This window comes from Drosophila sulfurigaster, chromosome 3 (genome assembly GCF_023558435.1).
Source record: "Drosophila sulfurigaster albostrigata strain 15112-1811.04 chromosome 3, ASM2355843v2, whole genome shotgun sequence".
Lineage (NCBI taxonomy): Eukaryota > Metazoa > Arthropoda > Insecta > Diptera > Drosophilidae > Drosophila > Drosophila sulfurigaster.
This window is the reverse complement of record NC_084883.1, coordinates 52214607-52239860: the sequence shown is the minus strand read 5'-3', so window position 1 is coordinate 52239860 and position 25254 is coordinate 52214607. Positions and strand designations below refer to the sequence as shown.

At 41.1% G+C, this 25254-nt stretch overlaps 7 protein-coding genes across 11 annotated transcripts; 4 read left to right on the top strand and 3 right to left on the bottom strand.

The window, feature by feature from the left end:
- The first annotated feature begins 4 nt into the window (after nt 1–4).
- Nucleotides 5–14405, top strand: LOC133840680 (unconventional myosin IC). Of its 3 annotated transcripts, none has more exons than XM_062272639.1 (7): nt 5–413; nt 10783–10912; nt 10972–11087; nt 11151–11613; nt 11675–13938; nt 13998–14097; nt 14169–14405. In XM_062272639.1, the coding sequence occupies exons 2-7, from the start codon at nt 10787–10789 to the stop codon at nt 14181–14183; spliced, it is 3084 nt and encodes a 1027-aa protein (XP_062128623.1). In that variant the 5' UTR covers nt 5–413; nt 10783–10786; the 3' UTR covers nt 14184–14405. The 3 variants fall into 3 exon arrangements, with proteins under 3 accessions (XP_062128623.1, XP_062128624.1, XP_062128622.1); XM_062272640.1 differs by lacking the exon at nt 5–413 and adding an exon at nt 2519–2672; XM_062272638.1 differs by lacking the exon at nt 5–413 and adding an exon at nt 8719–9203.
- On the bottom strand, nt 4387–5717 carry LOC133845352 (uncharacterized). Its single transcript, XM_062279800.1, is given in 3 exon segments — nt 4387–4819; nt 4821–5261; nt 5333–5717. Coding segments are annotated over 2 exon segments (738 nt in total). The 5' UTR covers nt 5190–5261; nt 5333–5717; the 3' UTR covers nt 4387–4450.
- A 205-nt stretch (nt 14406–14610) lies between the features above and the next one.
- LOC133840691 (acyl carrier protein, mitochondrial) lies at nt 14611–16040 on the top strand. Of its 3 annotated transcripts, XM_062272653.1 has the most exons (5): nt 14611–14758; nt 14820–14976; nt 15313–15402; nt 15511–15642; nt 15764–16040. In XM_062272653.1, the coding sequence occupies exons 2-5, from the start codon at nt 14830–14832 to the stop codon at nt 15941–15943; spliced, it is 549 nt and encodes a 182-aa protein (XP_062128637.1). In that variant the 5' UTR covers nt 14611–14758; nt 14820–14829; the 3' UTR covers nt 15944–16040. The 3 variants fall into 3 exon arrangements, with proteins under 3 accessions (XP_062128637.1, XP_062128635.1, XP_062128636.1); XM_062272651.1 differs by lacking the exon at nt 15313–15402; XM_062272652.1 differs by lacking the exon at nt 15511–15642 and having other exon boundaries at nt 15313–15417.
- A 27-nt stretch (nt 16041–16067) lies between these two features.
- Nucleotides 16068–16833, top strand: LOC133840690 (augmin complex subunit msd1). Its single transcript, XM_062272650.1, has 2 exons — nt 16068–16184; nt 16246–16833. The coding sequence occupies exons 1-2, from the start codon at nt 16148–16150 to the stop codon at nt 16668–16670; spliced, it is 462 nt and encodes a 153-aa protein (XP_062128634.1). The 5' UTR covers nt 16068–16147; the 3' UTR covers nt 16671–16833.
- LOC133840688 (augmin complex subunit msd5) lies at nt 16805–17600 on the bottom strand. The gene has a single exon (XM_062272647.1). The coding sequence runs from the start codon at nt 17592–17594 to the stop codon at nt 16830–16832; it is 765 nt and encodes a 254-aa protein (XP_062128631.1). The 5' UTR covers nt 17595–17600; the 3' UTR covers nt 16805–16829.
- A 180-nt stretch (nt 17601–17780) lies between these two features.
- On the bottom strand, nt 17781–19111 carry LOC133840685 (uncharacterized). Its single transcript, XM_062272645.1, has 3 exons — nt 18953–19111; nt 18124–18891; nt 17781–18052 (listed from the first exon to the last, which is right to left on the bottom strand). Exons 1-3 carry the CDS (start codon nt 18959–18961, stop codon nt 17837–17839), a joined length of 993 nt encoding a protein of 330 aa, XP_062128629.1. The 5' UTR covers nt 18962–19111; the 3' UTR covers nt 17781–17836.
- A 274-nt stretch (nt 19112–19385) lies between these two features.
- Nucleotides 19386–25252, top strand: LOC133840682 (uncharacterized). The gene is made up of 4 exons (XM_062272642.1): nt 19386–19727; nt 20676–20748; nt 23160–23429; nt 23494–25252. Exons 1-4 carry the CDS (start codon nt 19674–19676, stop codon nt 24954–24956), a joined length of 1860 nt encoding a protein of 619 aa, XP_062128626.1. The 5' UTR covers nt 19386–19673; the 3' UTR covers nt 24957–25252.
- Nucleotides 25253–25254: the final 2 nt, after the last annotated feature.

Here is a 25254-nt window from a genome sequence, read left to right as displayed (position 1 = left end):
GTTTCAGTTAGGTTTTAACTTTTGCAAGGTGCGCTTGCTTACTGCTGCTCGCCGGGGCTGTGCTTGAATAACAAACATATTTATTACTACCATTGGCACATTTAAATTGTGTGGCCCGCTCAAGAACTTTTTCGGTTTGTTTCCTCAATTTTGAATGCTGAGCGCGTGCCAAAAGCCAAAACCAAATACGAGCAACAACAACAAGCACGTTACAAGTGTCGCGACCGCAAAAAGCAACAAGTGCTGTGCACGCGCGTGTGTGTGTGTGTGTTTCTTATTCGATTTGAACGTTTTGTAACTTTTGTTGCCGCCGCTTCTGCTGACAGCGGCGGGTCAAGCTAACGGTAGACGATCAAAAAAAAAAAAAATATCGAAAAGAAATTCAAACAACCACTAAACAACTACTGCAGACAGTGAGTGAAATTATTATACTATCTATGTGTTAGGTTGTATGTACTTGCTTTCCATTCCATCGAACGTGCAGACTTCGAAATACATGTGTTTTTAATGAGGTCCCCAACTTCTAATCGTGCGAAGCGACATCGCCACCATCGATGACTGTCATCGTTAATTGACCATTACGGATACGACACACAAGACAGCAAAAGAAATGTGTGGACGGGAAGACGAGAGACTAATCAAGAGCAGCTTTTATTTTTGCATATGAATAGCGGCTGCTGTATGATAGATATAAATTGTGTGGCATCCTGTGTTGCATGCGGCGAAGAAGACACCTACCTACCTAAAAAACGAAAAAAAAAAATGTATAAAATATAAAGCAATATGTTGCGATGTTGGTTGCTTAAGGCAAAAAAGCTGTTCTGCCGGTTTGCCCAGGTCGCGATCCGTCTCTTCGCTCGCTCTTCTGCTGTGTGTGCGAGACTTTCTTTCCTTTGCACACAATTTGAACTTGGACACCACCAAAGACAACGACAACGACAGCAAATCTGGTTTATGTTGATGTGCGTCTGTCTAATAAAGCGGCATTTACTGCTACGCGCTGCCTGTGGCATGCCACACAGCTGACGCCGCCGTTTCTGCTGCTCGCTCACCTTAACCTCGAGCTCAGCAAACGTAACGTTTTGCTTTTAAGCAGCTCTTTCGCTTCCTGCACACTTCCTTTTGACTACACACACACACGTACATACATATAAATTTGGTTATTTTCACTAGCGCGCATCTCCTCTCCCTCTCCCACTTTGATTGTTTTCGCAGTTTTATAGCAGGAACAAACACAAACAAAGCTGGGTCAACTTGGCTGTGTATGTGTGTATTGGTGTAAGTTTGCATTTGCAGTCATATAACAATGACCGCCATATTGCATTTGTATCGAATATCGAATTCGAATATCAGATTTATTTTCAATTTCAATTTCAATAGTGTATTGCTCTATTGATTTGACCCATTTTCAATTGCGACAAGACGCTAAGCCGCTTAGCTGCAACCGATCGTCAAACAACCTTGCTCCCCATTCCTCCCTTCCCCCACTCCATTTGGCACCCTTCTTTTAGTGCTTGCCAAATTGAAGCACAACTGTGCACACATCATTTTGTAGCCTGCGGAGCGTTAACTTCAATGTCATTGCCTCACACTCGCACTCACACTAACACTCACACTCACACACTTGCTATTCAAATAAAAGAAGACAGTGGGCAAAGCTTCTAATGGAAATGATGTAATACGCCTTGTGCATTGAAATCCGAACAATGAAAATTTCAAGTCTTGTTATAAATAGAAGAACTAAGCCCTCGAAATTGCACGCATTTTAGTTTGCTTAATTGCGATAATGAGACATTGTTTAGTTATTATCGTTGTTGCGTTGTTGGTCAGGTGCACCAACCAACAACATTCTCCAATTCTTCTGTTTCTTTCATTTATCAGTGCGCTTGATTCCACCGATTTGTTGTGTTTTATAACAACACAAAAATTAGGCAAGCACTTATCGCAATCGTTATCAATCGATGACTGGATTTTTCAACTAAAATATTAGTGATAACTTTGTGTCTATTTGCCGATATACAATAGAATATTCATATATACAGGGTGTTCTTTAAAGAAGAATTGCATTATAGCATTCACACTTAGCAAATATCAAATATCAACATATCTTTTCGATAAGATAATGTATGGGACTGTCCATTGAATGACTCAAACGTTGTTAGATATCAACGCGATCGTGAACGAGGTCATCACGACCATTGAAATACCCTCTACTTAATGGAAATTGAAAGTAAGCTTGACGAAATCAACTAATCCTAACTAAAAACTATAAAAAATGATTTTTAATTACGTAGTTGACTTTAAAATAATACTACATATGTGCCATAAGCTACTCTAGTTATTTTTTTATGGGACCTCATGTTATGGATGACAATAAAAAAACCCCAGTTATCATGAAGTTTGATAGGCTGTGAAAGGTGTTGAGCTACCACGTAGCAAGCAACATTTCAATTTCTTTGGGTAATGGAACCATTGTCGATCCATTGTTGAAACGGCAGTTGGTTAAGCGAGAACGTGTCTTGTTGGGGATTAAGACTCCAAAGTGTAGCAAAGTGTCAACTCAGGGATTTTCGCAGAAGCACAAAAAACGAGAGTCTCAAAAAATTGACACTGTCGCAATAAAAACACCAAGAACAAAACAAACATCTGGTTTTGTGGCACATTCAATTAAGGTAAACGCGAGACTGTTTAAAGTTTCTTAAACAGCTTTTTTCTTCTTTTTTTTGCAATTGAAATTTCATTTTATTTGATCTGTCAACTAAAACGGCTCAAGTTGTATTTGAAAATCATTTGTTCAATGTAGTTGTTTCTTGTTTTTTTTTCTTCATCTTCTCTTTGCCTCTCCGTTGATCCAAAAACTTGCTATGCGTCAGACGATCGCTGGACAATGTCTGAGTCAGCGGCCCGAGATTATTCCCAGATATATTGTTTGCTCTTTTTTTTCTATACTCGTTTGGCATCGTAATCAAATGAAGGCATGCGGTTGTTTTTTTTTTTTTTTTTGATTCAAGAGCCCAAAAAGTTGACGATCATTACGAGCAAACCGATTCAACGATCGTCGCGTCCATTGACTTGATATATTATTGGAATACCGGAGGGCATACCGGCTTTACCTCATCGTCTTTGCATTATTATCTTTTGCCATATGCCCAAGTCGAGGATCGGTTCACACAGTTGCAAAATGAGTAAATAACTCCAACGATTTGTTTTATATAATATACCATACACATTTTTCATTATCCAAGTGTTTTGCCGGCTCTTGCGTCAGTCTTGAGTTTGGAGAACGGAGCGCATGTCGCAAAATGTGTATATTTAATTTACTGTTGATAAATCCAGACTTTAGGATCTTTCGAGATGCAGTCAGGCTTGTGTACTTTCGAATTTCTAAAGACTAAACAAGCTTGAAGATTTGTTTAACGCATATTCTTTTCGTTTCGCTTTGTTTATCGCTATTGTATTTGTTTTGTGATTCAGCAGATGACGAACTTTTAAGTTGGCTGAAGATCAGTTTGAATTTATTAAACGTCGAAGAAATGTTGAACCTTTCTTACAATCTAATTTATATATGTTTAATAATGTTTGCTCTACGGGCTCTAATGCGAATTTCTACATAAGGACAACTTACTTGATTCTTATTATTCCGATTAGATTGGTCTATTATATGTATGAATGAATTGAAATGAATGCTAAGCCCTTTTTAAATATAAATTTCGCAAAGTACTCGAGGCATTTAATTCATTAAGTTGCACAATATTATCAAAGCTGACTCAGCAACTGGGGATACTTTGCTGAAATTATTTATGGTTGTTTGCCTTTGGGGATTCTTTGCTAGAGTTCTTGCCATTTACCGCGACCTTTTTCTGTTTGCGAATTAAATTAGTTTTGTAGTTATTCACATATTATAAATTTATACAAATTCATATGAAAAATATTACAATAGTTGCACATTGTTACATTATCTTTTCGTGAAGAAAAATGTCCCTTAAAACTTAATTATAAAAAAAAAACTGTTCATTAGTTTTGGACAACCGTAAAACACATAATATTGCCTCAAGCTTCTCTAAAATTGAGTTTTTAATGGAATTAAATATAGTTATATACATATATACCAGCATTATTACCAATTATAAAACTAATGAAGATTAATAAGCTGGGCTAATTATCAAAATGAAAAGGGTTTTGATTTCGATTTTGACTTTCGACATAGCGGACTTTTCCATGTAGTATTTTTTTAAGGTTTTCGGTTTTCGATTTATATATAGCATATAGTATTTTGCAGATATTTAGTATTTTATAGATATTTAGTATTTTGTAGACATTAAAGTTCCCTTAACAATCGATTTAAATTCCATTCAATTCCCGAAAAGAAACCACAAGATATGTGTTTTATGATATTGATTTATTTATCGTTGAATTAGTCAAATGATTGATGAAATGTACGAAGAGTGATTTAAACCCTGGCCACATTGAGCAGCTGATAGAGGGGCAAGACATCGCCGTTGGACTTGCCAGCCACAAGGTTGCTGGTGGAGGCGAGAACACGTGCCTGATAGCTGCCGGGAATGGAGCGTTGATTGAGCTCGGACTGCATCACAGCAGCAGCGGAGGCAGCGGCACTTTCGTCAGTCTCCTCAGTGGCCGAGGAGCGATAGTAGGGATAGTAGGGATAGCCAGGATAACCCGTGTAGCCAGGATAGACAGGGTAGCCAGGATAAGTGGGATAGCCGGTGTAGGTGGGATAGCCGGGATAACGGGTATAGCCGGGATATCCGTTGCCCCAACCATAGGGCCAGGGGTTATAGGGTGGCACCCAGGGACGTTGCGGTGGCGGTGGTGGAGGCGGTTGCGGATAACTGGGCCAGGGGGTAGCGCGACGGTGGCGGCGGAGGTGGAACATACTGACGCGGATGCGAATGCGAATGCTGGTTCTCCTCTGAAGGATAATAGTAATGGTGTTGATGTTGTACTACCGGTTTCGCTGTGGTCGTCGATGTGGTGGGCGCAAAGTATTTGAAGCCAGCCTTACCGATAGTCTTCAGCAGATGATCTTCGATGCCCCGTGTCGAGGTCAATCCCCTCCTCAACCAGCAGCTGCTGTGCCTGCTGCTGTTGTGCCTGTGTCGGCTGTTGTTGTTGCTGCTGTTGTTGCTGTTGCTGTTGCTGTTGCTGTTGTTGCACGGCCTGGACATCGCTGCGTCCCTGCACCAGCGAAGCCTTCTCCTGGAAGGCTGAACCGCTGCTGATCAGCAAGCTGAGCACAACTGTCAAAGAGAACCGAAGAGATTGTTGTTGAGACTTTGGGAACTTTGGGAACTCCTTAAGGTCTACTCACCTAGCCAGAGTGCGTATGCTCTGTGTTCCATGACTGCGAGAGGAATATGCTGCATCTGTGGCAAGTTGTGCTTTTTATACTCAACTCATCACAGCTGCCGAGTGCATTTCGATTATCGATTTTCTATGCAAACGTCCGAATGTTTTTCTCATTAGAATATTTCCCATTTTCCCGCCCCCCACTCAAAATTTGTGCATCCATTTGTGTGCCTTTTGTGGGTTATCTGCTTTCTGCTTTCTCCGTTGTCTTGTTTTAATTCCGTTTCGAACGTTCTTAAGCGTTCTTTTTGGTTTTTAATAGTTAATAAGATCAAAGATTGATTTGCATATAAATGTTGGGCCTTGGATCTTTTGTCCACATTCTCAGCCGCGCACCGTCAATTTCCAACTTTATGCACTAAAAGATCTCAATCGATTGACCAGTTATACCGACAGACAGCGAGAGAGAGAAGAGTGAAGAGCGAAGAGAGACACAGATCGAGTTCAATAGCCCTCAATCAAGACTTGTTGAGAAATTGCGTCATTTTGAACCCTTTTCTTTTCTCATTTTTAGATTTTTGTTTTGTTATCTTTATAGTACTCTGAGTTCTGTGGCTATTTCTTAACAGGTTTCGGGTTTTTATGTAATTGACCCCCTTCTGGCTGAGTTTTTCCCACTACTTCACGTGGGGGTCAATAAAAAGAGTTATGGGACAGTTTAAAAAGCTCAACGACTCCGACAACATGAAACCTGTTTTGCATAAACATTTAAGGAACATATCATAAGAGTTTTCGCTGTCGACATCCGAATTAAACGATAATGCGTGTGCAATGCCCACAGAAGGTGTTCTCTTAAACCCGATGTCATTGACATTTACAAAACTTTCGCTAAAATCTAAAGCATAACTTCAGGCTACGCTTATAATTGTATTGATAAAGTCAAAGTGAAGTGGAGGTGTGATTACGAGAGAGTAAATAGACATTGATAACGATTGCTGAACTATTTTTACAATCTCTAAATGCAATCTATATTGATTCATAACGCTCTGGAGAGGCTTTTTGAAGGACAGTTTTATAGAGTGACTATATGTAAAGTATACAAAATATATTCATTCAATATTAGGTTGAATATTAGACACTTCAAAAATAGAGTTTGCTTTCTTTTTTTATGACAGTGTTACAAAGTTTTCTGAAGTAACAAGTATTCTGCTACCTTATTGTGTCCTTTGGATATTTACAGTATTTAGACGAATATTCGAAAAAAATTATGTTTAAATTATGTTTATCTAATGAATATCGAATTTAACGGATGAAAATTTTATCTCTTTAAAAGATTTTTGTATCGTAATTAAAGTCAATTCATTGTCAGCTTTGCTCTTTCCGCTCTAAATAATCTCAGGAATAACTGTAGATTTATGACAACTACAAAACATAATCCGCAGATCAAAGAAATGGTCAAACAGTATTTACACATTTAATAATAGAGGAAATACATGCAATTGAAACTGGTTGCTGCGAATGTATTTTTATCACGCTTAATCTTCAAGTCTATCAACGAGATATGGCTGACAACAAACTTAAGATAAGTAATTCCAATTCCATGCACGTCAATTGCGACAAAGTTAATCAGGATCGCGAGAAATTGAGCTGAAGAGTGATGAAGCAAGTTGGAATCAGGTTTTGTTGATGCTACTGAAATTAATCGCCACAGGATTAATAAAAACCTGTTCATGTCTGACACGACAGTTACAAATTGTAATTGGTGGTAAAAAAGAGAATTCGCAGTCTAATTAATAGTACACTAAAGAAAGAATTGATGAATGAATTTCACCTACTGACACTGATTATGTCCAAAATTAACTAGCGCTATATTCAGTGAGAACGTGCTTCATTGCAGAAATGTGACAAATCGATGGAAACTGTTGAGCATGGCCATGGACAGGGACGTGGATGTTGATGTTGATAAATAGTATATATAGGAATATGGGAGTATGTGAGTGTTGACTGTAACATGTCAATTTGTTGTTTATGCAATTACTTAAACATGCAGTTTGTTTGTCCCCTTTAGCTTGCACAGGTGTTGAATTCCCCTTTCATTTAATTTCATTTCAGTGACAGCAAAACATACCTGTTAAAAATTACTTAAAGGGAGTTTTTAATGAAAGTATAGTATAAACTAAATACTATGGTATTTAAAAGCTTAAAAATTCAGTTCTTAATTGAGACCCGTTAGTACCTCTCATTAAATGCGTTTATCTCGACAATTGAAAGAGTTTCACCATTTAAAATTTAGAGAATGAACACAAATAAACATGATTATATTGTGACTCAACCTATTTATAAAAATGCATGCTGTCATTGATGTCATATCATTTCTTAGTTATTTCTTAGTTGCTTTGGTTGACAATCTAGTCATTTTTTACTTTATGGTATAGTATAACGATATACCAAATATAGGCTTCGGCATGCTTTAGTATTTTTCTGTATTTTAATTTAGTTTATTTTAAGAATTATACTGTTATAATTTTTATTATGATTTTGAGTTTAACTCAGCATCTTCAGTACTGCAAAGTTTAATAAGTAAATCATTTCTTTAGGTAAATGTGATATTATTATTTAGTATATTTTAATACTAATAATACTTTTAGTGTTGTTTTGATTTTGAAGCATCTGCAGTACTGCAAAGCTTAATAAGTAAATCATTTCTTTCAGTAAAAGTGGTTTAAAAGCTTGAAGATAACCAGACAATTGATCATTAAAGTTTAAAGTCTATAATTCATTGGATTACATCGGTTTGATTTACATCTAAGATCCAAAATTGTTACATTTGGATATTCATATTCATTTCAATATTTCATATTCTTCACTTAAACAAATATAAAATACTCATTTGTATCAAAAAGTGTCTTAATTAAAATCCTGCTGTCTGTCCGTCCGCCTGTTCAAATGTTTCAATCTTAGCAACTCTAAAAGCTAACGATTTAAAACTTAGAATTCGAATTATGAAATTCTAAATACATTATAATTTAATTCAATATTGCTTACTTTATCGATTGTGTTTTTCCCATCTAGGGTATCTCATAGTCAAGCACACTCAACTGAAAAGTTTCATGCACGTTCTTTCCCTATATTTCATATCTCATCGAATTAAGCTGTAAAACAAAAGCAACATTGAGCAAATTGAATGTACTACAATACAATATGTACTCAATGACTTACTTAGCAGCCTGATAAGACTGCGCTAAATGGACCGAGAGTGTGGGGAGAAGGTACACAGGGGGGGAGGAGGAGGAGGAGAGAGAGCAAGTTGCCTCAAGGGCGCATACAGAAGCTGAATCATAGAGATTGGAATTGAGTTGAGTTTCCAGTAGACGCGAAGCTGTTGCAACGCATCGATCGATGCTTCGATTCGATCAATTGGAAATTCTTGCAATCCTTTGAAGCAAATCTCGAATCTATACTAAACGTATTACTATAGATGAAACAGCATTATTTATAGACTTTCCCGGTCTGTGTTTGAGTGTGTGTTTTACGGTACAGGCGTTATTCGCGTGAATGCGAACGCAGACACTATCTAATCTGAGGAAAGGGGACTGATTGGGCCATCGGGAATGCTCTCTGTGTGTGCAGCTAAAGCGTTCTTTGATAACGGTCCTAAACAACTAAACAACTGATGGCAATTTTGTAGTATTGATGGTTAAAACACTATTGCCATCGCCGGGATCGCGTTAGTTTGCCAACGCAATCGTTGACGTGCGGATGATGTGTAGCAATTGTTGTTGAAGAACCGAACAAAGTGTCAAGTGTCAAGAGAGGACAAGAGAGACAAGAGAGAGAGTGACAACAACTTAAAAGGATAAATAATAAACAAAAACACTTCACATCATGGCCAGGTATATACAATATTTGTTTTGTCTTTGCCGGGTGACGATTCCAACTTAGACTCTTGACTGCTCACTTATCTAGACCTAGATAATTGGCCTTGTTCAACTTGGTGGTGTCTTCGGTGAAGTGATTAAGCAACGTCTTTGGTGTCAACTTTGCAGTTTTTAAGTGCTTACATCACGCTCTCTCTCTCCATTGATAGCAGGGGAATTGTTTCAGCAATTTCCGTTTGCATTTCCTAGCCACACCCAGACTAGAGAAATGAGTACTCCCCTCTAACCACCCATCTAGTTAATCCATTGGAATGGCAAAATAATTAATATACACATTGCGTAATCAACGCATTTGGCAATAGAAAGAGAGAGAGAGAGACGAACGAGTCTAATAAACCGTAGACCCAATAACTCTGGTCTTTCCTTCAGATATGAAATATATGACATTGATAAGCCTCAAAGCCTCGACACAGTCGTCTCTATATTGCAGCTGGCCCAGCCCACAGATCTATTAATAATGCCCGAATGTGTTTTTGCAGTATCAAAGTCTGCCCAAAAGTATTTTCTCCCAATACTCGTAACTCGAACGTGCGCCCAAAAGAATCTCTTTTAGCTCCATTTCCAATTTCAATTGCCTTAACTCATGTGAGTGCAATAAATTCTTGGCTGTCAGTTTTTAGTGGAGGGCCCAAAAAGCCTTAACCAAATCTTATCAAACTAATACGAAAACTCTTCTGATTGTATTGGCAACCCAGCGACACACAACCTGCAACTCAACCTTTTCCTAGCCTGATTAGCCAGAAATTTGCTCAAGTGCGAGGGCTGTTCCTAAGTAGCGATGTCTCTACAAGATAAGCGGGGTAAAACACGTTGAGAGATCTCTAGTGGATTAACATGGAAATTAGTAGTAACGGGTAACTGAGAATTGAAAGTTTCAGGAAAATAAATCAGTTATCAAATGAACAAAATAAGGTTCGATTCTTGTATACTCCGAAGTGTTTTAATTTCAACGAAAAGTTTTAGATAAGTCAACGTTCCTCAGAGGGAAGAATTGTTAAAGATTCCCTACTAAGGAGGAACCAAGAGCATTTAGACGAATTTTGAAGAATTTTAATCATATAAGTAACCATTTCTGGAGACTAAGACACAAATGTTTGATAGAGAAAAGACTTTAGGGAATTGAGAGTCGGAAGCGTTCCTGACTAAGAAGAACTCTTAAAGGTTAACTATAGAGAAAAGCGAGTCTTCAATGAAGAAGGGAACATTTCGTAAGGTATTTTCTGACTAATTTACGAAAAAGTTTGCCGAATGCCGAATACATCATCTTGAGACTTTAAACTAAACTTCTGCTTGAATGCATCCAAAACGGCAAATGAATTACTTATTCCAGAAGTTTAAACCTGTGGGGAAAAATTTCTTGGAACCAATTATTCATAATACTTTAAGAGTTATGTTAAATTAGAGGAGGAAAATTGCAAAAGTTTCAACAGATTTAGCAAATCACATTCTTTAATCCTTACTCGACCTTTTAATATTAAGTGTCTTTGTTCTAATCTTTAATTTAACATCGTATTCTATATTTTCTCTTCTTCAGCAAAATGGAGACGGGTTTGCACGAACGCGATCGCGCTGGAGTGCAGGACTTTGTGCTGCTTGAAAACTACCAGAGCGAGGATGCGTTCATTGACAACCTGAAGAAGCGTTTCCAGGAGAACCTCATCTATGTAAGTAAACTGCAATTCTCCCTCACTATTTCACTCACTCACTTCTTCCCCGTTTGTAGACCTACATTGGCCAGGTGCTCATCTCGGTGAATCCGTACAAGCAGCTGCCCATCTACTCGGATGCGCACATCAAGGAATACCGCAACAAGCACTTCTACGAGATGCCGCCACATGTGTAAGTTCTCTTCGAAAACTACTCCAATCACAGCTCTAAGCATATGCCTCTAATCTTCACCAGCTTTGCGGTCACCGACAATGCGTTTCGTTCGCTGATCGAGGAGAATCGCGGTCAGTGTGTGCTCATCTCGGGCGAGAGCGGCTCAGGCAAAACGGAAGCCTCCAAGAAGGTGCTGCAATACATTGCCGCCTGCTCCGGCCATCAGACGACCGTTGAGGGCGTCAAGGATAAGCTGCTGAAGAGCAATCCGGTGCTGGAGGCCTTTGGCAATGCCAAGACGAATCGCAACGACAACTCCTCGCGCTTTGGCAAGTACATGGACATTCAGTTCGATTACAAAGGCGCCCCCATTGGCGGCAACATCCTCAACTATCTGCTGGAGAAGTCTCGTGTGGTGGCACAAACCGCTGGCGAGCGCAACTTCCACATCTTCTATCAGCTGTTGGCTGGCGCAGATGCCAATCTGTTGCAGGAACTGCGCCTGGAGAGCGCCTTGGACAGCTACAGTTACCTCAGCGATGGCGTAAGTTACGCACTTGAATAAACTTCTTCCATTTATTAACTTGCAAATGTTCAATCCTCAGCTGAAGGGCAGCGTGGCCAGCATCAATGATGCGGACAACTTCAAGCAGGTGCAGCAGGCATTGAGTGTCATCGACTTCAGTGCCGAGGAGCAGCGTGAGATCTTTGGAATTGTGGCCAGCATCTTGCATCTGGGCAACATTGGCTTCAACGAGGTCGAAGGCAATGCCCAGGTGAACAATCGTGATCTTGTGGTCACCGTCTCCCGTTTGTTGGGTGCCAACGCCAGCGAATTGGGCGCCGCTTTGACGCATCGCACCATCGATGCACGTGGTGATGTGGTTACCTCGCCACTCAACCAAGAGCTCGCCATCTATGCGCGCGATGCCTTGGCCAAGGCTGTTTATGATCGCATGTTCTCGTGGCTGGTGCAACGTTTGAACGTTTCACTGCAGGCGAAGGAGACGCGAGGCGCACGCAACAATGTCATGGGCATTCTGGACATCTATGGCTTTGAGATCTTTAAGCGCAACAACTTTGAGCAGTTCTGCATCAATTTCTGCAACGAGAAACTGCAGCAGTTGTTCATTGAGCTGACGCTTAAGTCCGAGCAGGATGAATACAGACGTGAGGGCATCGAATGGATTCCCGTGGAGTATTTCGATAACAAGGTGATCTGCAATCTGATCGAGGAGAAGCACAAGGGTATCATTTCCATTTTGGACGAGGAATGCTTGCGTCCTGGCGAGCCCACCGATCGCACTTTCTTGGAAAAACTCACCCAGAAGCTGGCCGAGCATCATCATTATGTGTGCCATGAGAAGGCGCCAATTCATGTGCAAAAGATCATGGGACGCGATGAGTTCCGTCTCGTGCACTATGCCGGCGAGGTGACCTACAGCGTCAATGGTTTCCTCGACAAGAACAACGATCTGTTGTTCCGTGACCTGAAGGAGACGTTGAGCAAGGCGGGCAACACAATTGTACGCAGCTGTTTCCCCGAGCAGGAACTGCGTAGCAAGAAACGTCCCGAGACGGCGATTTCACAGTTCAAGACATCGCTGAACAATCTGATGGACATTCTGATGTGCAAGGAACCCAGCTACATTCGCTGCATCAAACCAAACGATCTGCAATCGCCGGGCATCTTTGATGATCAGCTGGTCCTGCATCAGGTCAAGTATTTGGGTCTGATGGAGAATCTGCGCGTGCGTCGCGCCGGTTTCGCCTACAGACGTAGCTATGAGTTGTTCCTCAATCGCTACAAGTCCCTCAGCAAGAACACGTGGCCCAACTACAAGGGCGCTGGCGGTGCGAAGGCTGCTGTCCAGCTGCTGGTCAAGGATCTGGGCTACGATAACGAACAGTATAGGCTGGGCGAAACGAAGCTCTTTATACGCTGGCCACGCACACTTTTCGACACCGAGGATGCGTATCAGGCGAAGAAGCACGACATTGCCTCCATCATACAGGCACATTGGAAGGGTCTGTTGCAGCGTCGCAAGTATCTGAAGCTGCGCGCTCAGGTCATCGTCCTGCAGAGCTATTGCCGCCGTCGACTGGCTCAGCAGGCGGCCAAGCAGCGACGCGAGGCTGCGGACAAGATTCGTGCTTTCATTAAGGGCTTTATTACACGCAACGATGCGCCAAATGGTTTCAACGAGGACTTCATTGCGAATGCCAAGCGCATGTGGCTGTTGCGTCTGGCCAAGGAGCTGCCCACGAAGGTGCTCGACAAGAGCTGGCCCTCGGCTCCGGGTCATTGTCAGGAGGCCTCAAGCTATCTGCATCGCCTGCATCGTTTGCACTTGGCGCGTATTTATCGCCTCAAGCTGACGCCGCAGCGCAAGCGACAGTTTGAGCTTAAGGTGCTCGCCGAGAAGGTATTCAAGGGCAAGAAGAACAACTATGAGAGCAGCGTGCCCGCCTGGTTCCAGGATGATCGTGTGCCCAAGGATCACATTCAGCGTGTCAATGACTTTGTTGCCAGCACTTTTGGCAGCGAACAACTCAAGTATCAATCGTCCTGCACGAAATTCGATCGTCACGGCTACAAGGAACGCGAACGCTTCATTCTGCTGAGCAACAAGGCTGTCTATGTGCTAGATGGCAAGAGCTACAAGCAGAAGCATCGCCTGCCGCTCGAGAAGATTGACTTTACGCTGACGAACCACAATGATGACCTCATGGTGATTCGGATACCGCTCGATCTGAAAAAGGACAAGGGCGATTTGATTCTAATCATTCCACACGTCATCGAGTTCTGCACCTACATCATCGATACTGTTGGCACTGCCAACATTGTCTCCATCGTGGACAGAGCCTCGTAAGAAGAATTTTCATGGTGGATGGTAAAGAGTTTATTAATTGATTATTGTTTTTCAGGCTGGAACACAATGTGGTCAAGGGCAAGGGCGGAGTCATAGAGCTGACTACGGGCGCGGAGCCCGGAATTGTGCGTGATAAGAGTGGCCATCTCGTTGTTGTAAGTTAAATATAACAATCAAAAACGTAGTATCTATCTATTAATAATTTTCATTATAATCTCCCTTACAGATTGCTGGTCAATAAGGAATTTAACACAAATAACTAATTAATGGCTTTAAATCAAACGACAATTGTTTTGTTACTATATGCTTGTAATTTATATAATGTATTTTTGTATTTTGTTAATGCAACGAGGCGTGTAATTTTGATTTTATACATTTATGTACCTATTATGTTTCCCTATTAAACGTATACGTATGCAACTGTTTATATGAATCGTAAATAAATATGAGAGCTTATTATATATATGACTTGGCTATGAGGCATTTTTTTAATAAATGACTACTACAGGAACCTTCAGCGAATTTTCGAAATCGATTTGAATTGCTTAAGTTTCGAATTTCCCGCTCTCTCGATAAATAGCACCAATCGATAGCAGCACTTTTGATTTGTGCCAGCTGGTCACCCCACAAAACAGTGTATCCCCACGGAATTATGTTTAGCAATTTATTAAAAGCGACAATTACTTTGGGCACACTTTTTGAATTAAAAAAAGTATATTCCAGTTGTAGTACACTTGGTCACACCGAACAACATCTCTGTTCTGCTACTCCAGAAACTTTTACATAATCTTGGGGCCCTGCGCTTACAAATTCAGTGTAAATATTGCGTGAAACGTGCGTGCCAATTGGATTTTCACTGATTACACTCGCATTCCAGGTTATCCAAGATGTCGTTCACACAAGTCGCTCGTAGCTGCGGCCGATTCGCGGCTGCTCTGAGCACAGCTCGCCTCGCCAGCGCTGTTGCTCTTCAATCACAATCGAGGATGATGCATCGGATTGCTGTGCCGGCCATCAGCACTATGCTGACCCAAGTAAGCGATCAATGTTACATTTCAAGGGGAGCACAAAAGCGCCGAGCAAGATGGTGCAATTGCATATTTATTGCACCCTAACCTCATTGTGCAAAACCTTTCAATTCTGTGTTTTTAACATCAGCTGTAGATAGTAGATAATTATTTGCGGTAATCATCCAACATACGATAACATATGTGTCGAAGTGTGGACCTGACATTTTCGCCAAAAAGCAGATTGCATCATAATTACTGATGTTTTGTTTTGACAACACCTGCAGCCGCCGCCGGCAATCGGCTGAAAGATTGTTGAACCAGTTCATCAATCAATGTTAACTCTTTGACCCCTACTTGCAGAATAAGTTCACACTGCGCCATTATTCGGCTAGAAATACTATTGAGGAAATTGAGCATCGTGTGCTGAAAGTAGTGTCTGCCTACGACAAAGTGACTGCCGACAAGGTAAAGTGATCCACAAACAAGAATCAATTAACCTGGTGTGTTTTGTTCTTTTCTCTTTTTTGGGGCATCTCTCCTTCAAACTCCTTGAAACAGGACAGCTGCAGAGGTCGCTGGCAAACGCAATCGGTGCGCAGTTACTCGGCGAAACCGCCATTGTCGCTCAAGCTGATCAACGAGCGCGTCTTGCTCGTCTTGAAGCTGTACGATAAAGTCGATCCCAGCAAGGTAAAGATCCCAGATTGCCTTTGCCAGTTGTATTTTTGCCTACCAAAAAAGAACTGAACAGAACCACAGTAGCAAAGCTAATTGAGATCGTTGACTTATAATCCCATTTAAATTTTTGCAGCTTAACGTAGACTCGCACTTTATCAATGATCTGGGCTTGGATTCCCTGGATCACGTTGAAGTCATCATGGCCATGGAGGATGAATTTGGCTTTGAGATTCCCGATTCGGATGCAGAGAAGCTGCTCAAACCTGCCGACATCATTAAATACGTCGCCGACAAGGAGGATGTATATGAATAGATGTAATGCAATTGCCCATGAAAAAGATTACATTAATTTTAAATGAAAAACGTCAAATTTAATTTGAATAATTGAATAAAAAACAACGTTAACCCAACATATGAAATCGATAACGTATTCATTCGATCCCTCGATTACCAATTGCAGTTCTCCCATATCTAGCGATAACGATAGCTTTGACAGCTGACATAAACAACTTTCAAAATGTCGGAAGCAATTGACGAAATGTTGGCGGGTCTCGGTAAATTAATTAATTACATCAGAATAACAACAAATGGTTTCTTAAATTATTTGCTCTGCAGCTGCGACACGCCAGACTATGCAACGACAAGTCGCCAAGATCAGTGAGATCATGGAAAAGTCCAATAAGACGCTGCTGCATCTTGAAACACAAAACAATCTGCAGACGACAATTTCGTCACCGCCGCCGACAACGACAGATGAGGGCAAGAATGTTTACAACTTTAAGCCAGACTGCGAGCAATCAATTGTGAAGATATTGGAACAATTTCAACAGCTAATGCAACAAACTGTGGGCGGGGATCACAATCAAGTTGGAGGCGGCTCCTTGGATGATTGTTTGGTCTACCGTCAGCGTGCCGAATATTTAGGAAGCAGCGTGCGCAAGTTGGTTGCATTCTGTGATTCCATGAATCAGTTGAAATTTAACCTGCAGGAGCAAGAGGAACTGGCCGAAGCGGATAAAGAAAACGATGAAGAGTTTTAATTTAAGTCACGGTTATTCAATTGTTGCAAGGAAAACTTTGTGAACGTGTCGATACATGGAAAATAATGTGTATATGCAATGAATCGATGTACAACTAGTTTTGAAGCCGCCCGTGAGAGAAGATACGAAAATAGTTTAATATATTCCATTAATATTTTATTAAGCCGCAGTCATTTTCATGAGCGTGTAAGAGAGCACTTCAACCAGGATTTCCACGCGTGCCAGGGCGGACTCGTTGCAGTTTGTCACCTGAGCGAGTTGGCCTTGCGAACGCATATAATTGAGTTGCTTCAGATTCTCGGCAATGGCTTCTAAGCTTGCTTCTTCGCTGGCTGTGAAGGCATCGGTTGCTTCACGCTCGCATGACGGCAACAGCTTTTCCAGTTGCTGAGCAAACTGCTGCAGCTGTGCTATGCAGTTCATGTGCGCCGTTTGAGCTTGCTTGAGAGCAGCTGCCTCCTCATAGACAGCACGCAGTTTCTGCTGAAATTTCTTAAAGTCTGCATAGACTTCAGCTGCCTTCCGTTCATCCTCGGGTCGTGTGTTGTTCAGAGTCGTCGAGGCAGCGGTGGAATTATTATTAATACTGCTCTGATCCTGTGTATCATTGATTTTCAGTGTCGAGGAATTGACGCGTTGCAGCTCCCTCTTCTTTTGGGTCGTTGCACGTTGCAAATTGCTGGGATAGGTGTCGAGCACTTTAAAGAATTCGGCGTACTCAGCCACTGAGCTCAGCTGCTTCGTTGGTGTCGTCTGAGCCGCATCCTCTTGCATTTGCTGCTGCAGGCTTTTGAAGGCGTCGCCCATCTTCATCACTGATCTGGTAATGCACAATTCTTTAAGATTTATGTCACTCTGCTTAAAGTGTTTGTGAAATTTTGTCGTAAATTCATTGAAATCAAATTCTGCGTCTCCAGCTTCCATTTTAGTTTGTTTTTTTGTGTGTTAAATTGAAATGCGGAAAATATGGCTTTGTTTTTAAGTTGACAGTCAGTTATCGCTTATCGATTTATGAAGGCGCTTCTTTTGTTTTTTATATCGATTGGAAGAAAAACTGTTTTGGCTTTGCACTTATCGTTGTTCGATATATTATGGCGCGACTTTTTAGTGTTATCGATTGGAAGAACTTAAATTTAGATTTAAACTTGAATCAGACTTTGGTTTTCTTAGCCGTATTCCGATTGCACGGTAAATGAGAATTGTCCTCTGGGTATGGTGTTTGCATGATACCAGATGCGTGTATCCACCAAGACTGCATCACCAGGCTCCACATAAAAGAAGAACGACTGACATTGATGATCACACTCGGGCGCTGGTGTAAGGAACCAGCTCTTGTTGCCCTGCAGCTGTGCCTGCCACATGAGACGCGGTATGTAGTCCAACTGTCCAAGAGAGAATAGAGCGATTTAATAGATTTCACATGATTAAGTGGTAGACTTAAAATATCATTTACATGCATAACGGCGCCCTGCTCGTAGCCCATCAGTATAAAGTCCGTGCTGGGCATCTCGGCGTCGACGGGCAGAAAGTGGGGACGCGGATACAGTTTGCGCAGCTCAGCCAGCACCGTGGCATGGCAAACACTCCAGCCCACAAACCAGGGAGCACCCTCACTGAGATTGGCGCGACTTGGAGACATTTTAAAGACCTGTCGCAACGACTTCAGATCGGAATTGAAGTGCTGGAACTGGCAAACGTCATCCAGCGAACCGGGCACACTCTCATACAGTTGCTTGATGTAACTGTAGTTTAGCTGTTGCTGTGCTGCCCAATTCGCGACCGCTTTCTTTACGATTATGGGACGCGATGAGTAGGCATAGCGCGCGAAGTCTTCGCGCGTCAGATTAGGCAATATTAGAGGGGCAGATACGCCCTTGCAAAACTCACAATCGCTGATGGGTCGTGTGGCTTCCCAGACTAGATGATTGTTGGGCAGGAAGCAGCGTACGCCTAGCAGGAACGAAATGGTTTCATAGAAGACAGGTGTCGCAACCAGGATGAAAAATATGATGCCCAACAGCCACAACAGGTTGAGACGGTTCTGATTGTTGTTGATTTTGCGTGCCTTGCGATAAGCCTCCTGCAAATCCGCCGTCGACACAAGACCAGTCCTCAAGGCATTCAGATGTAGTTCGTCAAGTTTGCTGTTGAAATCGTCTCCCAAACGATCACGCAAAGCTTGCATGCGATTGTCCAGCGTCCCCATGGGACGGCTTATGAACTTTTAAAAATAAATTCCTCATTTTATTTATCTGTTTCAAGCTGAAAATAATAATTCTTACCAGAAACATGACAACAAAGCCGTTGTCCAATCTTCTGTTGTTTACAAACAGCTGTTTTTTAACAGACTAGTGAACAATACATTTTTTGCCATGTTATTAACAGTTTACCAAAATGTTAAACAGTCTATGAATAACATTTTCATAAAACCAACAACCATATAATACATAAATATTTTATCTCTTGAAGCAAAGTTCACTTTGTATTATATGGATAGGTGCAACAATTTCTCAATGATATTTTTAATTATATTAACAAATATAAACTACTGTCGATAGATTTGTGCAGAATAACTACAGCCGTTTGAATAGTGGCGCTTTTTTGTCCGCTTAAAAATACCACAAAGAGTATCCAATAAGAAACTGCAGTATATATTGGTATATCTATGAATATAATGTGGTAATCAGATGTGCGGGCACGCTGATTGTCAGTGCCAGTAGATGATTTGCTCGCTTTTTGCTCGGACGTAGGACCGCCCAGCAAAAATTCAATTGATTAAATAAACTAGTTGACTTTAAGCCTTTAGTACAAACTCTACATGACAATAATACAATAATGTGTGTTCTATAGCCAGTGAATTCAAATTTTCATTCATCGTTTAACGCCGCCGCTGTCGAACGCAATTGTGTGTGACCCCAAAAGCCTATCACAAATATTCACTTTCTCCAAACAAACGCACAAAAAGCAAGTCCACGAGGGTAAATTGTGCAATAACACAAAGATATGTCTCCGCAGGAAAAGGGAAAGGTCATACGAGTTGGATCTCGTAAAAGCGAGGTAAGTAATGTGCATAAAATTTATTTGTACATACAATATGCATTCGATTTCAAGCACATTTTTTTGTTTTTTTTTTTGTATTTTGTCCGTCTGTCTATCGCTGGCTTGCTCGTTCATATTGAAGACTTGTTGCTCCCACAGCAACAACAACAATGTTGCAGCCGAAGTATGTTGTTTTTGTGCGACGAACAGAGCTTTTTTTTTTGGTTAATGTTATACAATCGCAGCTCAGGTCCGCGCAGCTCTCACGCACGCACTGTTTCTGCTGTTTTGAAATGTTGCTATTGCTCTCAATTCAGTTGCGGCAATCGCCAAAATCCATCTGTCTCGTGATATTTGAAGTTTCAAATATTTTGATACCCGCTTCTTAAAGGGTATTATAACTTTGTGCTTTGGTTGACAATTTGGAATATTTTGTACTCTATATCATATTTTGAATGTAGTAGTACATCGATGTATCAATTTAGCCTTCGGTAAATTTTGTATTTTTTCTTTTGGTATATTTAATTTGATTATTTGTAGAGTAATTCCGCACCTTTCTGTTTTTATAGAAAGTGCGTAGCGGGTATCATACAGTCGAGCCCACTCGACTCTAACTTTCTTGTTTTTTATTTTCTTGAGCGACCTTTGCACATTAGTCGTGCTCGCTGTGGATTGGCTTTGCCATGGAGTTGCTTGGATTGCTTGGCTACATCAAGGCCGCAGTGTTTGCTTGAATACACTCGAAAATTACATTTGCTAATTGCTAGTTTCATTTATATTAATTCAAAAAGTGTCATTGAGCCATAGCAACGACAATCGTGTGACACCTTTGCCTTTAATTGGCAACAATTTTTACTCTCTCTTTTTCACTACTTGCAGTTCGTTTACATTTACACTCATTTAGATCCGTTTAAATATTTATCTCATACTCAATTATCAATACCTGTCTCGCTCTCTCTCTTGCAGCTTGCATTAATTCAGACTAAGCATGTCATTGGACGCCTGCAGAAACTTTACCCCAAGCAGAAATTCGAAATACGTAAGTAGTGAAAGCGAAAGTGGAACGGCGACCGGAGATCGCGGAGTCTGTTGCTGTCTCTTCTCCACACAGATTCTTGCCATTGTCATCGTGATCCTCGTTACTCGTTACTCGTTAACGCAGCTCACTTTTCATATTTCTATGCTTCATCGTGACTCATGAGAATTTTTTGTATTTTTAGCAAACTCAAAACGTTTATTTGCGTTATCTATTTCACAAAGTCGAGTATAACAATGTTCAGCAAAAATTTCTGTTATCTCAAGCTTGCGTGAAATTCAATGAGATTACATAGTTTACAGTAGCCCCCAATACTTATACGTATATTCAATACTTGCATATTAATGTATGTAGATTGTATTGTACATATACATAACATACATATGTATGTAAGCATATGTGTGTAGAGCACGTCACGACGCATTCGAAATTGGTGAACTAATTTTATTTTTATTTTGATTTGTTTTTGCGGCTCTTTCTCGTGCCGTTTTGCCAAACTTTGCTCAATGTCAATGTCTGTGCGTTCTTTTTTTTGTTTTTATTGGCAAGTAACTTTTACAATTGTTTTTTAGATTAAAGCACACAGTTACTTACTTTATCAGTGTTTCATCATGTTGACCAACGTGCTTTTGCAAAATCTTAGTTTATCCAAAACAAATCTTTATCTATTTCTTTATATAATTCTTTATTAAATTCCAAAGATTGTGGTTAAGGCATGATTTAAACTTCTATACTTTTGCGAAAGTGATTAAGCTATAAGCTTCATATATGATAGTTGATATCCCAGTATTTGTGGCCATTATCTTATTAGCAACTGATTGCTAATCAAACTATAACAATTTGACAATCATTTAGAGTTGCTATTTGTTTTGTCATTTTTACTAGCGCTTTATGATTAACGCTTCAGTTATTCTGAATCATAGAATGTTATATGTATGTTTATTCCGAATTTTATACGGGTTTTATTAAGCCAAAACCAGAGCTCAAACCAGTTTGAAATATTAATTTGATATATGGTGTTTTCAGACCTTGAACCTTCCCCCGCGTTCGATTAATATTCATTTATTAATCGAAGTGTACGAATTTTGTATGCTCTCCCCCACTTTCTGTAATTGCCAATTGTGTTACCTAAGCCATTAAGGTATCCGGCATATCTAGTGTACTTTTATCTCAATCCCCAGCTATTTATAGAGGCTAATTGTTAATCAATTGCAGCGTCATTTGAAGGCAACACGCAACATCTCGTTTAAATGCTGTATATGTATCCATATTTAAATGGATTCTACAGTATTACTTCGACAAATGTACACTGCTAGTCCTTGGTTAAAAGATTGTTAACTTGCATTTAAAATTGTTTTATTATTTCTTATTTCAATGATGATTGAAAATAAATTCACATGCGAAAATATTTTATATTTAATGATACTTCCAAAATATTATTCAAATGATATACAAGTTTAACAAAATTATGTTTTTCAAACAAGTTCTGAGAGTTTCTCAAAATAAGGTGAATTTTTTCTTGGTTATTAGAATTGAAGCACATAGATTTTTTAATTTTTTTATTATAAAAGTCACTTGTTTTTAATTTAAATTCTTAGGGGGTAGGGGTTAATATTTGATTTCAAAACCAAAAAATTATGTAATGAGTACTGCTTCGTTTATTAGTAAAAACTACATTTATCCGGTTCTTCATAGAATGGTACAAAGAATGTATCTTGTTTAATGAAATCTCGCTCTAAAATACTCAATACTGATTTTTTTCTTTCTAAAAAATCAAATATTAATTTAGGTTAAAAACAATTTAATTTTCTTTTACAAAACTCAAAAGTTTATGTGCGTGAATTCTAATGACCAAGAAAAACACCTTATTTTAAATATTATTATTATTAGTTTCTTCCCTATATTAAAACCACTTTATGCTAAGTATTATTATTATTAGTATTTTGATTAGTTTCTTTCCCTATATTAAAATATTCAGAAATATTAAAGTGTAGTAATACACAGCCAAAAAGTTCAAACATATTGTAATTAATTGTTTCACTTAGCGAGCGTCCACTGTTTATTCAAATGAAACTGTTTGGCAAATTCAGCAACTGATAAACTAAATACATAGCTTCCTCTTGCATTGCGTGGCGATAAAAAATAATGAATTAAAAGAAACTTGATAACGTGCCATTTCGTATTTTGGGAAAGGGGCACATAAATCGAGCGTCCGGAGACGGAGACTCGCATCGCGTGCTTGTTTCGCTTGATTGGAGAGTCGCATTCTTATCAGCACTAGATGACATAACATTACACAATCATCAGCAGTAATGGGGGCCAATGGAAGAGTGTGATGAAGAAGAAGAAGAGTTGCATATCAAATATTTACTATGCCAATGATTAAATATTCAAATGTTCCACCTCTTTTACAGATACGATGTCCACGTTTGGGGATCGAGTGTTGAACGTTTCACTGCCCAAGATTGGCGAGAAGAGTCTCTTCACTCGCGATCTGGAGGATGCGCTGCGCAATGGAGGAGTTGACTTTGTGGTGCACTCGCTGAAAGATTTGCCCACAGCGCTGCCCACGGGAATGGCCGTGGGCGCTGTGCTGGAGCGTGAGGATGCGAGAGATGCTTTGGTGCTGCGTGAGAATTACAAGGGTCACACCATTGCCGATCTGCCCGAGGGCAGTGTGATTGGTAAGCCAACAAGAAACAGCATATTAATACGATATCATCTAACCAATCTCTCATCCTTTCCTAGGCACTTCTTCGCTGCGTCGCACGGCACAGATTCGACGTCAGTATCCGCATTTGGTGGTCTGCGACATACGCGGAAATCTTAATACACGTCTGGCCAAGCTGGATGCCAAGGACTCCAAGTTTGCCGGAATCATTCTGGCCCAGGCCGGTCTGGTGCGCATGGGCTGGAATAGTCGCGTCAGTCAGGTGCTGGAGCCCACGGATCTGCTTTATGCTGTCGGGCAGGGCGCTTTGGCCGTGGAGTGTCGGGCGAATGATAGCCAGGTGCTGGCCATGCTGCAGAAACTTATGTGCCTGAATACCACATGCCGCATTTTGGCCGAACGCAGCTTCCTCAAGACGCTGGGCGGCGGCTGCTCGGCGCCCGTAGCTGTCTGGAGCAAGCTGAAGGGAGAACCGAACAGCATCAGCAGCAATGGCAACAAGCAGACGTTGCAACAGGAAGTTGGCCTATCGCTAACGGGTGCTGTTTGGAGTCTGGATGGTGCCATCGAGATACGCGAGCACTTGGACTGTGCCTTGCATGATACAGAGATGGAAGAGCAGCGACGCAAGCGTGCTGCCAATGAGAATCAAACGGCGCTGACAAATGGCAATGACAACAGCAACAGCTGCGACTCGCCGCCTGCCAACAAACGTGCACGAAATGGCAACGACAACAGTGCTTCCGGTTCTGGCTCCGATTCGAGCTCGGACAGTCCGAGACAACAGGGAAGTCCGCCGATCATTTGCGAGGATGCCGACGTCACCGGGTACAGCATGGATGAGCTGCTCGAACGTCACATTGACTTGGCTCGCAAATGTCCCGTGGTTGGCCATGAGAACAACAATACGAACAATGCCAATGGCAACGGCAGCGGCGATGCTGGAGGCGGTGGCGATGCTGATACGAGTAATGCAAATGCGACGACGGCTGCTGATGCTCACTGTCCGCTGAAGATGAATGTGGGTCAGGATTTCATGGGCGAGTGTCCGTTCGTTAGCAACGAGACAAAGATCAGCTACGCCAGCGCGGGGAAATGTCCCGTCACGCACTTGGCCAGTTTGCCCGCGCCCGTCACTTCGCCCATTGGCGATGTGCCCGACAATGCAACAGCGACGGCGACCGTGACGGCAACGACGTCTTCCAAGTGTCCATTTGCTGCCATGCATCAAGGCAGCGGATTGGAGGCTGCGCCAGAGAGTTCGGGGCATGCCAAGTGTCCGTTCCTGCAGAAGACAGTGCAGATGTTTGATTACGCCGATGAGGAGCAGCCAAAGCCGCAGCAGCTCAAGTTGCCCGTGCTGATTGAAGATGTGGACAATCTGTACTGTGGCCTCTATCAGCATGCGTGCTACAGCCGAGAGATTTATGTGAAAGCGAATCAATTGGGCCAGACGTTGGCCGAGCATCTCATCAAGAAGGGTGCCCTGGATGTGATGAAAGTGGCGCAGGCTGAGATTCACAGCAAGGTGGGATCCTGAGGACCAATCTCATCTCAATTCACCGTCATCGTCATCTTCATCGTACACATTAAGTAGCAAAGTGTAACTAGTAAATTGTTTTGCAATATGTTTTGTTTTGTTACGCGCGGGCTCGGCGTAAACATTTTGTTTTTGGAATGCAAAGTCCCAATTATATAGATTGTATTGTATTGTATCTAGGGTATCTAAATGGTTACTGCTCTCTCTCACTATCTTGTTGAATTACTATTGAAATTACATTTATGCTTATTGTTTATGTTATCTGCAAATTAAACAATATGGAAATGAGAACAAAATT

What these genes read in the sequence shown, in the direction of transcription:
- LOC133840680 (XM_062272638.1), top strand. An exon ending in ACAGTTACCTCAGCGATGGC is followed by an intron (nt 11,614 to 11,674) that starts GTAAGTTACGCA and finishes TTCAATCCTCAG; the next exon opens with CTGAAGGGCAGCGTGGCCAG. An exon ending in TCCATCGTGGACAGAGCCTC is followed by an intron (nt 13,939 to 13,997) that starts GTAAGAAGAATT and finishes ATTGTTTTTCAG; the next exon opens with GCTGGAACACAATGTGGTCA.
- LOC133840691 (XM_062272653.1), top strand. Translation starts at nt 14,830, where the DNA reads ATGTCGTTCACACAAGTCGCTCGTAGCTGCGGCCGATTCGCGGCTGCT. An exon ending in TCAGCACTATGCTGACCCAA is followed by an intron (nt 14,977 to 15,312) that starts GTAAGCGATCAA and finishes CCCTACTTGCAG; the next exon opens with AATAAGTTCACACTGCGCCA. An exon ending in TAGTGTCTGCCTACGACAAA is followed by an intron (nt 15,403 to 15,510) that starts GTGACTGCCGAC and finishes TCCTTGAAACAG; the next exon opens with GACAGCTGCAGAGGTCGCTG.
- LOC133840690 (XM_062272650.1), top strand. Translation starts at nt 16,148, where the DNA reads ATGTCGGAAGCAATTGACGAAATGTTGGCGGGTCTCG. An exon ending in CGAAATGTTGGCGGGTCTCG is followed by an intron (nt 16,185 to 16,245) that starts GTAAATTAATTA and finishes TTTGCTCTGCAG; the next exon opens with CTGCGACACGCCAGACTATG.
- LOC133840688 (XM_062272647.1), bottom strand. Translation starts at nt 17,594, where the DNA reads ATGGAAGCTGGAGACGCAGAATTTGATTTCAATGAATTTACGACAAAA.
- LOC133840685 (XM_062272645.1), bottom strand. An exon ending in AGCAGGGCGCCGTTATGCAT is followed by an intron (nt 18,053 to 18,123) that starts GTAAATGATATT and finishes TCTCTTGGACAG; the next exon opens with TTGGACTACATACCGCGTCT.
- LOC133840682 (XM_062272642.1), top strand. Translation starts at nt 19,674, where the DNA reads ATGTCTCCGCAGGAAAAGGGAAAGGTCATACGAGTTGGATCTCGTAAA. An exon ending in TTGGATCTCGTAAAAGCGAG is followed by an intron (nt 19,728 to 20,675) that starts GTAAGTAATGTG and finishes TCTCTCTTGCAG; the next exon opens with CTTGCATTAATTCAGACTAA. An exon ending in GCCCGAGGGCAGTGTGATTG is followed by an intron (nt 23,430 to 23,493) that starts GTAAGCCAACAA and finishes ATCCTTTCCTAG; the next exon opens with GCACTTCTTCGCTGCGTCGC.